This window comes from Lagopus leucura, unplaced genomic scaffold, assembly GCF_019238085.1.
Source record: "Lagopus leucura isolate 7727_CA_CO unplaced genomic scaffold, USGS_WTPT01 Super-Scaffold_100157, whole genome shotgun sequence".
Lineage (NCBI taxonomy): Eukaryota > Metazoa > Chordata > Aves > Galliformes > Phasianidae > Lagopus > Lagopus leucura.
In genome coordinates this window covers 16,907,296-16,921,877 of record NW_024962334.1, presented here as the reverse complement: position 1 = coordinate 16,921,877, position 14,582 = coordinate 16,907,296, and the positions used below count along the sequence as shown (strand labels likewise).

The 14,582-nt window shown below is 36.8% G+C and overlaps 1 protein-coding gene across 6 annotated transcripts in view; it reads right to left on the bottom strand.

The window, feature by feature from the left end:
* The window catches only part of TBC1D5 (TBC1 domain family member 5), a 294,295-nt gene that overhangs the window by 70,892 nt on the left and 208,821 nt on the right, over positions 1–14,582 (bottom strand). For all 6 annotated transcript variants that reach the window (XM_042888801.1, XM_042888804.1, XM_042888805.1 and 3 more), the window contains one exon: positions 4,311–4,453. In XM_042888801.1, coding sequence (XP_042744735.1) covers positions 4,311–4,453 — 143 coding nt within the window. The remainder of the gene's footprint in view (positions 1–4,310; positions 4,454–14,582) is intronic.

Here is a 14,582-nt window from a genome sequence, read left to right as displayed (position 1 = left end):
GCATAATGAACACAATACAATGGTCTCAGTCAGAGATCTTTCAGAGGAGCATAATACCAGCAACACATATTACACAACCAATCCAATTCTCCCGTGTAAATCAAATTTCAGATACTGTACTACAGTTATGATTATACCTTTTTACCAAAGCAAATAAAAATACTGACAATGGATAGCACATTATGCGTACTTTTATAAATGATAGGTATTAAAACCAATACATTTCTGTTTTGAGCACGTCAGTACATGTTCTATTTTGCAACGGAAAATTGATTAAATTATTCTTCCTTTATTTGTCCTGGAAGAGTTATTTGCTGTCGCACTGATACAGAGAAAATTAAATATTAAAAAATCTGATTTTTTTTAATGGCACAGACTTGAACCCTGACAAAAACTGATATTTTCAAACAGAAGGCACTTACTCTATTAATTTTTTGAAATGTAGAATAGAGAAACAATTGAACAATTAAAAAAAAAAACAACTTTTATGTCACCAACTTAGTCCCCTATGCTCCCTAAAAGATCAGTTTTAAAATGAATCCTTGCCACCACTGATATGTTTAAAAAACTCGGACCTTAATGAGGAAGGCCTGCTAACTTCTATTTTATTGTTAGGGATTTTCTCATACATTCAGCTCTTTCTTTTTCATGTAGAAATTGTTGCAGAAAAGAATATCACTGCTAGTGCTCTATTTGCTGGATAATATTGGGTTAAAGGGATTACTTTGCTGAAACACCTATTGGTATCCTTCTTCATTTCAACAGTGAACTATCTTTGGCTTTTAAGGATGAAACGTTTGATATTGTCAAAGAAAGTGGCAATGTTCTTAAAAATGATGCAGGAAATAGCAGATAAAAAATCCAACCCTCTCCTTTTCTGTAAATGAAGAGTTAAAAGGATTTCTGAGAATCAAACCCAGGACGAAGTTTCTGGAGGAAGACTCTACAATACCAATTTCTCCTGTCATCCATAGCTGGATGGTGCTACTGTACAGGGTGAAAGACCATCTACTGCTTTGTCACATAAGCTTGATGGTTGCCACTCTGTGCTTGTCCTTCACTCAACATCTTTGCAAGAGTCACATCTGGATTCAACTCACACTGTGAAAACCAGTTACCACTTTGCCAGAGAAAAATGTGATTGGTATTTCTAGGGAAAGCAGCAGAGAAACTCCTGTGATAGAAAAAGCAACCTTATTGCCTTTTGATTAATATTTACTACGCAGTGCCCAGAGGAACATTAAGTTGCTCTGCTTTATAAAGACTGACTTTTCACTATTGGTCCAATAACCATTATTGGATGCAAGCACCAGTCAAAAAAGTGGAAAACTAACTGTACTTGTCCTCAATCAAGCCCTAATTTACTGCCACCTGTCATTTGTTCAGAGTTTCACGTCTGATGCTGCCAATCCTGTATGAAGATGACTTCCTAACCCAGGAATGGTGTGACTACTTTCCCCTGCTGCTTCACGCATTGCTATGTTCTATTTAGTAGACCTAAATTGAGTTAAACATAGATTATGTGAACATCTTGCACTATAACAAAAATAACAAATCAACTCCTCTAAGAAGAGGCTATGGTTCCTTTATTTCTCTTAAAATATTCAGGGTGCTTTTAGGTAAGAAAAAGTATATGCTAATAATGCTCATAACTAGTCTTTCTTATCAAGTGGGAACGTGATAAAAGTATACTTATTCAAACACTCATCAGTCAAAATTAGATTCTTGAAGGGAAGGTAAGTATATAAAATACATACACATTCTTTGCACTGAGCTCTCCTTTCCATTCTGATTTCATGAACAACTAACTGCTCACGTTCAGTCCATATCAGTGAAAAATTAGTAACACACTCATTTAGATTTGACACACTTTTAAACAAAGGTGTTTTTCTTCCAAAGAATCCAAGGAAATAATTTATTAAAACTCACCAGTAGTTTGGTACATGACTGGACACTTGGTTTGTGAGGACTACCACTGCAAGAATAAAGCTCTGCATGGATACAGATGTTAAACAGAACAGAGCTGTTCACAGAACGGCTGTATACATCACTACATATCGGCAGTCTTTAAAACAATCAAGTCATTTCAACTATGTTTTGTGTATGCACAGTAATCAAGCAATCAAAACGTTACACTCTCATTAAATAAGACATAACTTGTGTAACAGAATTTTAAAATATAATAATAATAAAAAAGAAATATATAGCAGATAAGCTACTTTCTTAAAACCATGTCCTTGTCAATACAATAAGAAAACCAAAAAAGATCCAGCAATTCCTAAACCAGCTACTTCTTCCCCAGTCCCCACTGTGCTGCTAGAAAAGCATCTGCATCACTTTTAAACTCTCAAACGCTTTCAGTAATTTATTATTATTATGGCTTATGTTTGATATTTTTTGTAACATAATTTCTTAAGATTTACATTGCTATTTTCATTGTTTCAGTGTTTTTAAATTGAAAGTTTACAGATGGTTTATTTATAGAAGATCAATATCATGGTGGATTTTGAGCTAACATTTCCTTTCAGCGAATGAAGTTTTTAGAAACTTATTTGAGAATGTTTTTAAAAATGTCACAACAGAACGTTGAACTCAGCTCAAATATTAATATAAATAAAAGGGAAAACAGAAACAAAAATCTTTACAGATAGGTAAGGAAAGTTGACTTTTATAAAGTCAAGAAATCTCTGAGTTTGAAGTTAAAAATATATTCAACTTTACAACAGTTCTGATAGGGTATTTTTTGTTTCCCCCGACTAAGCTTAGAGTAACTGATTTAATCCAACTATGGAAAGAAACAATATTACCTGTCCTGATGAGATATCTTTGCCTACCATCCAAGCAAATGTACTCACTGTTAAAGCCATTGCTACTTTATTTATTAAAGCTGGGATTTCAGAGAAAAGAGGGAGACCGATTTCATACCGATGCCTGTAGTACATTTTTAGCTTACTTTTTTAGTTACCTCACACCGATACTTGTGTGTCAGCACGAGAAAGCAAAACAAAACAACTCCAAAACAATCTTCTCTCCTCTAGGAGAGACAGAGTGCTTACAAATATATTTCTAAAGTGTTTTTAAAGAGAAATGATGGCACAAAATAAAATGCTGATGTTAAGAAATATTTTTACATGTATCTGCACCATATAACTATACCAAAATTTTAAGGATTATTTCAGTTTACTGGATAAAGGAGACTGAAATTTCAGACAAAGATTTGGAATTAGATAATCCTGAAACAGAACTATTTATTTTGAAATCTCTTTGCTGAATTAAGCATCCACTTCTTTTAGAAGAATGTAAAGCAGCTCTATATGCTAAATGTTTATTAAAAGGCAACAAAAAAAAACCCACATGAAGTTCTATGGCAGGCAATGAAATGACAGTATGTGTAAAGTAAATGCATGTTATATTTTCAAGATTGGACCCTAAAATAGGAACCACAGAAGCTGAAAACTTTATGTGTCCTAGAATACAAAATTGTGTCAAATATGTGACCTTGTTAGAAGCTAAAATTTACAGATTGTATATAATTAACACTGAACAGCATGCTAAAGAATTCATATATTTAATGACAGACATGCATCTGACTGCAAAACACATACTTTGCTGCGGCAAACTCATACATAGAATTATCTGCAAAATATGATGAGGCATAAGTACAAATCTTTTAGATAATATAACTTCTTCCTCTCATTCACAGTTACATACACTAGTGACATTTTGGGGATTTTCCTTTAGCTCAACTTCATGTATTTTTTGCTCATCAGCAGCCTTTAAGAACTCACCTTCGCACATAATTTCATGTATGATTAAATACAATAAAACAAAATATTCAGTTTTTTGAAGACACCACTCTAGGATAAAATACAAGTATTTTGTAATTGATACTCATCTTTGCACACAGATATCCTCCAAGATATAACCTGGAAAATTATGAGTCATTGTCTTATGCATTTTCACAGAACAGCAAAAGATGCATCTCCAGCATCAGAGGCTTTACTCAATTCATCAGCTTTGTCAGAAGGTGGAGCTCTATACATACCTGAGTCACTTCCCACGCACAGTCTGCAACTCCATAGAAAAACACAGAACTACCCAGAAAACAAACCTGCATTTAACTCTCAGATACAATTTATTTCGTAAACACAGCAGACTGCATCTGAAAACAAATGGCTCCTCTCATGGCATCTAAAAGGATTTTCAGTTTGTTAAAAAAATCACAATGAAATTGAGCATTTCTTAAGCCCTTTTTTTCTGCGAAAAATAGGTTGGCATTCTTAAAAGATCATGAGAAAAGTGATACTCACAGGCATCTCTAATATATAACAACATGGCTACAAAAATGTAGTCAACTAAATTCAGGGTGATACTGTCAGCAAATAGAGCGTCCCAGACAACAAGAAGGTCCTGGAGTGGGAATTCACGTCCAAAGAGCAGCCTTACCCACCGCCTGAAAAAAAGAAAAGACGTGAGTTGCACCCTTGCATTTTGACAAATATTGGGAAGGCAGTATATATACCACAGGATCAGCTACAATACAAAGTGTTTTACCAGCAAATTTTGCAAATTCGGAAGGTATATGAGAATGAATTACTTAATTGTGTTTTTGGAAATATTATTGTATTTACATTAAGGGAAGCAATACGGTACTGACTGTAGTGGTTTACTGATTACTATTACATAGGTCAACCTTAAAAGAAATATCACACCAATTCCACGTACTGTATTTTTGAGCAATTGATGTGATATTCTTTGAAGATGGAAGTAAGACCATGTCATGCAAGAATGGCCTGGAACAGGGAAGCTGCGTGAAGCCAGTGGTTTCTAAAAGCCCTGAAAACCTCCGGCAAGTGAGAGCCAATTGAAGGGAGATGATAAACAACAGTGAAAGTGGATCAGCCCACACTTGCTCTGAAGAGCCTTGCTCCCTTTTCGAAAGCAGTGTTTGCAGATCCATGAAAAATATACTACAGATTCTTTTTTGACTAAACATCATTTAAATCTTTACCAGATTTAGTGATAATCGGCAAGTAGACTACAGCATTAAGTCCTGATCATACCTCTGCTGTTTTCATAGAAAAAGAGGAAAATCTGTCTGACTAAGCCAACATTTGCTTGAGACTAGAAGACTGAGATGCAGAAGAAAATTTCTCAAGCTTTCTCATACGCAGTTCTGGCCCTTACACTGGCCTACTTGCTGACCTCGAGACAGGCACTTCCCTTTCCTATTCTAAAACAGAACCATTACTTTGGTATCTTTTTAGCTTTTAGAGTTAGTACATCAATCCTAGAATAATTATTATAAAATGGACTTAAAAATAATGAATTACGTTCATAGCTGGGATATGCAAATTTCTACTCATGCAGAATCTGTTTACTCAGTGACAAAAAACAGACTGATTGTGAATTTCTGCTAAGCAAATTGAGTCATTCTATAAAATTCACAAAACTTTCCAAAAAGGCAACTGGAAATTTCATGAAGATTAGTTTCACTTTTGAGGATTTGTGTTTAACCACTTTTGTACCAGAACTTGTTGTTTTAAGGCATCTATAGTTTTTTAAAATTTTTTTTTTTTAATTATTTTTAATTTTTTTTTTTCTGGTAATAAAAGTTCACTGCTGCAAAAATGGATCTCAGCATGTCAGGTGAGTGACAATCTGTACTCTCTTTCAACAGAGACTGAAAGCTACTGTTTTGTTAATTGAAGTTTTGTTCATTCAAACTATTGTATGCTCTGCCATTGTGTATATAACCCATAAAAATGTCCATATTACAGACATAGAGATCACTGCACAGAGTATTATTCCCAGCAAGATTTAAATTGAAAATAAGCGATTTCAAAAAACAGTCTTATCTAATTCTTATTATCTTCACATCCAACATTTACGTTCTAAGCTCTTGTAACTTCTTTTAGCATAGTAATTATAACAGCCACAATATTAGCTACGACAAAACCAAAACTCTGGTATTTGCTTCTCTGATCAAACCCTTTCCCTAGAAAAACATATTTTCAGGCTGCAGAATGCAAAGTCAGAAGACCAGTTAACAAAATGCAAGACTTATCTATTACAAGGGCTGCTCTGAAAGTGATGCATCTTATTTAACCACTTTGGCCCACAACATCAGAGGACGTTGGAAGTGCGGCAGGAGAGGCTGAATCTTCCCACCAATATTCCCTTGCATTTTGTTGCTGTGCAACAGATGGCAGCAGAGGGGCAGTGTGACAGAGCAGCATCTGACATGGAAGTGTGCATGAAGCAAAGGTGTGGAACTGAATGCCTCCATGCAGAAAAAATGGCACCCGTTGACATTCATCGATGCTTGGTTAATATTTACGCAGATCAAACAGTGGATGTGAGCACAGTGAAGCACTGGGTTGTGTTTCAGCAGAGGCAACAGCGAGCCACTGCTGCTGGTGCAAATTCTTGTAAAGCATGGCAAGCAGCCTCTTGTCTGTTGCTGATGAAAATGTACAGATAATGGTGGCAACTGTGTTGAAAAATAGTCTTTTGTAGCTGATAATTAGTTCTATAAAAGAGTGCTACTGCACTCTTTGTATCTGCTGTATTTTCCATGGGAATAAATAGAGGCATTACTTTTGGAGTGATCTGTGTACATTTAATACCATGTCAGCTGTAGCTAGGGGCCTTTACCACATAGCAGCGTGTTACCCTACAGTGTCTAGCCCACAGGAGACTATTACCCTACAGTGACACAAACATTACCCAAACTCTGTGTGAAGCCTATTGCTTCCATTAACAACCTCTCCCACCTGTAAAACCACAACTGTAATGTTAAACAAACTGTTAGGAAAAGAATTAGAGCTACGCTTGAAGCATTCTAGCTGACTTTGCCTGCAACTAACCAGTTCTCACGCAGAAGCTTTGCTAGCCATCTAATACACTTCAAGGGAAAAAATACACCGCAGTGTAATGGGATTTGTTATTAGTCTTTTATTAGAAATCTCTTTTGCTTCTTTACTACTTCATTATGCAGTGTTAATCGTTTGTAGATGCAGGTTTATTCTGCTCAAGCAGAAGTCATTCTTTTTTTTTTCTCCTGCTTTTACACTTTCTCCTGGGAAAATTAATTCTCAGTCCCCAGAGGTATCATGTTTCACAGATGTAGGCTGCCAAAGAACAACTGGACTTCCTTTTGCAACCATAATATTATCGTTAATTATTTGAATGCTCCTGTCCTAAAGGGAGTATGCAACTCACTGTTCTAAATGCATATATACTAATTGCTCTCTCATTTTCTTTAGCAGTGTTTAGCTCTTAGCATCAATAAACCAAGGACTGTATTGCTTATGAACCACGCTGTCACAGGACTTCAGTCAGCTTTTATATTCCAAAAAAAGGTTCTTAATTCCTTAAAGTAAGTGTCTGTGCTGAAAAGCTCTCTTTCAAATGAACACATTTCTATTGCTTTTACAAATATTTGCAGAGAATTTCAGAAACACTTAATAATTGCATTGGACACGGAAAGCTTTTTTTTTCTGAGATTGCTGTCTGTGGTTTAATTATTGTTCTGTCCTGTTAATCTTGCCTTACATCTGTTACACCTGCAGACTGTGAGGCTCACACTAGTATATCTTTTATCGTGTGCTATCATACAATAATTCATATTTTACCAGACACCCTCAGCCATTAAAATCCGCAAAAGCACAGATTCTTTAAAGCCATAATATAGCAAGGTTCTACCACCTACACTGTAGCATATGTAACTGTATCTTCTACTTTTAATTTCTATATAATTAAAACAATATTCTCAAGACATCAGTAATTGCTGACAATAGATAATGATTCATTAATGGCCTTACATACAGAGAAAGCAGGAGAAAACTGTGCTCTAGTAAAGCCATTAAACAAGGCAATGATCCAGCTTCACCAGTTTTAACTAAAATCACAACCATACTGACTGGGACTTACCAGACTATTCTCCAAGCCTTGATAAAATTAACTTACTTTAACTACAGACAGCTTTTCTGTTGCATATATGTAGCCGGTTACCTTCTCTGTCTTTTCGGAGAGAATTCTTAAAAAAAAATAAGTAAGAAATGATTCCGCACAAAGCATTTCAGAGAGCTTAGTAGGGGCATAGTTTGTCCTTTTATAAGAACAAAGCAGCACCAGGAAATCAGCAGGAGTCTGATAAACCACCATGCCAGGAGAGGCCAGGCATGGCCTGGGACACAGCTGCTCCGCATCCATTCTGCAGATACTTGTGAATGATTTTGTGCAGAAACCAGTGTTTGTCAATAAGTTGCCTAAAACCTTCTACTGTAAGAGTCTGTTTTCAGCCAGATTTGCTTTTGTTAAATTTAGTATTCAGTACAATTCGCAACCTAAGCCTCTACTCATGGCTTGATTTTTTTAATTCAGTAAAAAAATAATTCTGCCCGTGCTAATTTTTTTTTTCCCCAAACAGTTTGCTAAGATCTGAAGTGAAAATAATAAGGTCTACGGTATTTCCTTTTGCTGTGGAAATTAAAAACAAATAAAAATGCCCACATTCGATGCCTCCTCAGTTGATGCAAGCTTAGTAGAATGCAGGTTTCCACAAGCATGTTCTCTTCCTAACTCACACCACTGCCATGCCTGTGCAGAATTCACCCTCCCGCCCTTCTCACCCCAATGCCCTGGGGAACTGACACTGGTGTGTGCTGCCCCCTGCAGCGCCACCCCTTGCCATGGCTTGCACCACTCAATGCTGCACTGGAGGAGGATGCTGCAGTCTGGTTTCCATTGCCTGCAGGGCTCTGGAGGGGAAGTCCTCTGGAGAAGGAGAGGGTCAGTAGTGTTTTGCAGGAAGTCTTCCTTTTCAGTACAAGTTTTGCTGCTTTCTTTAAATAAGAAAATTAATTCAATGGATCAAGTAGTGAAAGAAACACCATCTTATCAAAACTAAGCACTCAAAAGCTGAGAAATGCCAAAATTAACATCAGTTGTTTACTGACTGAGAAAATTACACGTAGGCTCTGTCTCTTTAAGCTCTGCCATGAATTATGTTCAAGCAAACATTTGTAGCCATCACAATTTACTATGGAAAGTCACGGTCAATAATTTAGGAGAAAGGGTAGCAGCACAGACTTCAGCTGTGATCTGCTTTTATAAAAATAAGATATGGAAAAAGGACGCAGAACAACAACATTCTAAAGAATTTAAAGCTCTATGGTGAATCAAGAATTTAACAGTTCAGCGCCAAGCAGCGAGTACTACTCTGGGCAGAGCCAGTGCTTGTGCTCTGTGCTCAAACACCTGCATTTCCCACCTGAGGACTCCTGCGTGGGATGCGATGGGCAGGCTGTTAGCAACAGGCTGGCCATCTCCTGCCACAGGGATTCCACTGCTGCAGTGGGGCTCGGAGCGCTTGTATGGATGAGAACAGCAATCACAGCTACAAATGCACAGCAAAAGCGCCCTCAACAGAGGGACATTCAGTACCAGAAATGGTCCCTGGTTTGCTGGTTGCCAATGTGAGCCCAAAGGGAGAGGGGTGAGTTCAATCAAAAGGTGAAATTTTGAAAATATCAGGTGATTGGGTTAGGGCAGGGTAATCAGGTGATGCACTTAATGAAAAATATGCCTTTGTATCTTTAAGCAGTAATGCTTAAAATTGCTAGAAATACATTACGATAAAAATACTGAACGTACTAGCCTGCTTTGGGTAGCTTTCTGCTCCAGTACCTAACCAACTTTAGGTGACCTGTTCAGCCACCAGCGCTGCTCTTGGCTGCAGACTTTCTTTGACTGCTGCTGTCACATATGGCTGCTGCCAACCTGCAGCCACCTTCTGCAGTAGCACCTGCCATCATAGTGCTCCTGACAGGGAGACACCAAACTCCCTTCAAGTTTGTGCTATGGTTTTCCTCTTTTATGCAGTTCCAGCCTGTCGTATCATTATGAATGGTTACAGTCCTATTTTGCTGTTTGGAAATCCACTTAATGATGACAGGAATTACGCATTTTGCTCCTTCACACAGCCATCCCAAAGCGTATGTTTCTCCATGTCAAGTGTCATGTCATTCTCCAATGATGCCTCAGTGAGAAGGAACTTACTTAAAGCAAGCATTTTTACAAAGTATCAATGACTGTACTCACTAAAATGTATTGCAGGTTTTAAACTTCCGCTGAATGTTCCTACTCCACAGTTACTGAATGGCAACTGAGTAAATGGAAACAGTATAAATGGAAAGAACTAACACTAAAAAAAGCAATCCTAGTTAAGAATTATGCCAGCAGCATTGCTATCTCACCTTTATGTACATTACCTCTCTAATACAACTATTTTCAGTCTTGCTGAGCAGTGTTAGGCTAGTAATATATAAAATCATACAGCAAAAATGCATTCATAATATACACCAAAAAATTGTCATAAGCAGCCAGCCACTCCTTGCTAGGCCCCAGTGACCCCATAAGCAAAAATAAAAACCCCACAGTTACTAGTAAACCACTGGAGAAACCCGGATATCTGGTTATTTGCTACATTTGAATCTTGGTTGCATGTTACTCCAAAATTCTGGATATATATAATATAATTTTGTTTCAGTGATTGTTTGATAAAGGTAGGAATTCAGAACAATGAACTTTAAAATCTTGGGTTGCTGTCATGATTTTGAAATGTATTTGACTGATCTTGGTCTAAAGCTCCAGTAAATATGACTGACTCAAACAAGCTTTTAGCTTGTATGTAAAATGGCTCACCTTCTCTTTATTAAATGGACAACTTTCTTTTGATTTTTTTCTCTAGAACAGTTCTAGTTTCTCTGCATACTCAAACTGTTTTTAAAGAGGTAGTTCTATTTTCAGGTTTTGTTGATGGTTCCCACATAAAATTTACAGCGGTCAATTTCTGGTAAAGCTTGAATCTAAACTTATTTGTAACAGTAATTATGCAATAATACATTTTAAGAACACGACTGCTTTCATTATCAGTTCTAACCTCTATCAGTTTTAGCTTGTTATAAGATGTTGGTTAGGTTACAGACAGTTCTTTCCACAGTTTAAGAGGCTATTCGTTTTTAGATACCACCAGACTGAAGGTCAGTGGAACAGAAAAGTAAAAATAATCTTTCTCATTAGCTTGTTAACTGATTTTAAAAATGTTTTGATTAGGATCAGAGAGAAGTCTGCAATGGACTTTCCATAACACTAGAAACTTCAGAAACAGAGCTAAGAACTTGAATGTGAAAAGAAAAAACAGAAACAAGTTATCCACTTCCTCAGAGAGAAAAATGGATGATTTGCATTAAGGTAGCATTTAACCGAACTCTTTGCAGTGGGAAGAGAGAACATTGCTTAGTTTCTTTTCCATTTCTCCTAAATTCAACGTAAAACAATTTCAGTATTTCACATACACAACACCTATGTTTGCATAAGCATGAAAGACATCACATCAAGTTACTGGGATATAACAATTTACTGACCAGTCATTACTGGGGAGGACAAATAAAACTGTTCTATTCCTATTGTTATCTGCAGCAACAGAATAACACAATCACAGAATCAAGGTTTGGAAGGGACCTCAAGGATCATGAATCTCCAACCCCCCTGCCACAGGCAGGGCCACCAAACTCCACATTTAATACTAGACCAGGCTGCCCAGGGCCCCATCCAACCTGGCCTTGAACACCTCCATGGACGGGGCATCCACAACCTCTCTGGGCAGCCTGTTCCAGCACCTCACCACTCTCTCTGTAAAGAATTTCTCCCCGACATCCAACCTAAATCTCCCCTCCCTCAATTTAAAACCTTGTCCAGCTGTTAACCCTTTCTCTTTGTAGGCTCCCTTTAGGTATTAAAATGCAATGAGGTCACCCCGCAGCCTTCTTTTCTTCAGTCTGAACAAGCCCAGCTCCCTCAGCCTGTCTTCATAGGGGAGGTGCTCCAGTCCCCTGATCATATTCGTGGCCCTCCTCTGGACCCTCCCCAATTCCCTGTCTCCCTGTCTTTTTTGTACTGGTGGCTATGCTCTTGGACACAGTACTCCAGATGAGGCCTCACAAGAGCAGAGTAGAGGGAGACAATCACCTCCCTGTCCCTGCTGGCCACCCCTCTTTTGATGGAGCCCAAGATACCAGATGCCTTCCGAGCCACAAGGGCACACTGCTGGCTCATGTTAAGTTTTTCATCTACCAAGACCTCCAGGTCCTTCTTCACAGGGCTGCTCTCAAGGACCGCTCATTGTGCAGTAGTCCAGTGACCATAATAATAATAGTAGTTTCTGCCATTATTAATTTTTTAAAAAGACATTAGAGCTAGACACTTGTTAGGATTCTTTGGTCAAGTTTTTGTCAAGTTTAAAACACATATCAAAGAACAAGGTTACTCATCCATTTTTCAAACGTTGGGCAAAATACTGTTGTAACAACACTAGGGATCCAGCTGCTACACTATGATTCATTTAAAAATTATCTGGGTTAACCTGTGCTTTTATTCAATGGAAAGATACTGAAGAACACTGCTGTGTTTCTGCAAACTGACTAAATTTGTTACAGCTTGGGCAATACCCAGATTTAAAACACAAAGTTTAGTATGATAAAGTTGTGATAAACTAGAATGACCAAAGGGGATTGTTATAATCTGCAATAAAAAAATCTTTTGAAGTCAGCAACAAAGTATTAAGTGCAAGGACACTGGGACTTCGTCCCTGATAAAGACATAATTTAATGACTAATATGCATTCAGAATAAAAAAATATAAGAACACGAAGATGCAACTACTGAATTCTTACTGCTCTTGTATCTGTGTAATTCAAACCTACAGCACTAAATACTAATGATACATGTACAGTTTGTTTGGAAAATCACTGCAGAGTAGCAAAAACATTTTCTTTTTTTTAACAAAAATAATTACAGGTGAATGATTTTAAACACTATTTGCTGCAATAAAGCTATTGAAACAAAAGAGGCACTTCTAAATTAGTGAAGTTCCTACTGATATCAGCTATTAGCAATTAGGAACTCCAACCCCCAAGTTTTCCATCTTTAAACAGCAATGATTAAATTTGGTTTTAAAGTGGAGAAATTATATTAGAAAAACAACTCTCAGTGTTGTAATTGAAGCACAGTTCTTAAGATGATAAAATAAATTTGCTAATAGCTTTATCCATTGATTCAAGATGCATGCAGTAGCTTTAAAAGATACACGAATCCTTTTGTACAGTCTCTTTAGAATAGGAATCCTACAATGTTTCATTGATCCATAATATTAATCTCCCAGAGTTATTATTTGTCTCTGTAGAATCTACTTGAACAAGATGTCATCTAAAAACTGTCTATTTTAACATACAAAGAAGAGGGAGAATTTTTCAAGAACTTTAAAGTAAACAAGAAAGTAGTGATAAAATATTATCAAGCTTCTGTTTTTATTTTCTACCTCTGAGATTACTAAATAAAATGCCTTTTTGTCCACTAAAAAATGAAATCTGCAACTGAATCACCTTTCTGTAACTCTGCATTGCAATGTTATAACAGATAAACCTTTTTCTGGTATGCTAAGTAAAAATTACAATAAAACTTATGTTAATTCTTCAGAAGCTATCTGCCTATAAAAACATGTTGTATTCAAGTTAATTAGGCAACATACCTCTGACCGCCACCAGTTTATCAATTCACTTGAGTCTTTTTTTCCTTCTAATTCCACTTATTTAAATCATTGCTGTGCATCCAGAATTTTCTTGGGTATTTTTCATGAATGACTGGAGCACCCAGCTTTTTAGCAGCTCTGTAGATGAAGTAACTCTATTAGAAATTCCACATTTGGAGCTAATGCCTGCAGTGGCCAGATCACCTCAATGGCAGCCCTCAGCACAGAGAGAATTTGGGTTTTTCTTCTTATTCTCATCATGGTGTGAGACACATTCCAGAGACCCTTTCCCTTTGAGACTCAAAAATACACCTAAAATTGATGGAATTCTCACTTCCTACCCAAATTGAGAAGTTACTTCTGCAGATTTCTTTACAATTAAGTACAGGACATTTCCAAATCTCTTGGTGGCTTTCCACTGCAGAGAAGAAATTTATTTAGTTTTTGAAATGAGGAGAGAAGATTTATATAATTACTGAATACAATATTATATCTATTGTATACTCTAAAACTGAATTATGAAGCTGTTCAGAGGCCATACATGCAGCAGTCCATTTCAATCTATTAGTCTAGCTAAATGCCTTCATATATCCAACAAAGGGATTCATCATCATCAATCTGCCAGTTTTAGTGACCAGTCAACTACATGTTGATACACGCACTGAGGAAAACCAAGCATTTTTCCCTGCTGTCATACTTCTGAATGTAAGAATTGAGTGAGGCTATTCCAAGAGGCAGCATAAAAAATGTTAATCTAGCTACTTAACATAAATAAAAGAATTAGAATCGACACTTTACTTATAAATTTAGATCTAAGGCAGAATATAAGTTGGAGGCTGATCCCATTATCAAGGCAAGTAAGAGTATGGTACTTATAATTGGTGTAACTGTTTACATCTAGCAATATTGATATGTTAAGACACAGATACAACTAAACCAGAGTTTCAGTTTTTCCCACTTAAAAAAAAAAAAAAAAAGTAGAAGTTTTC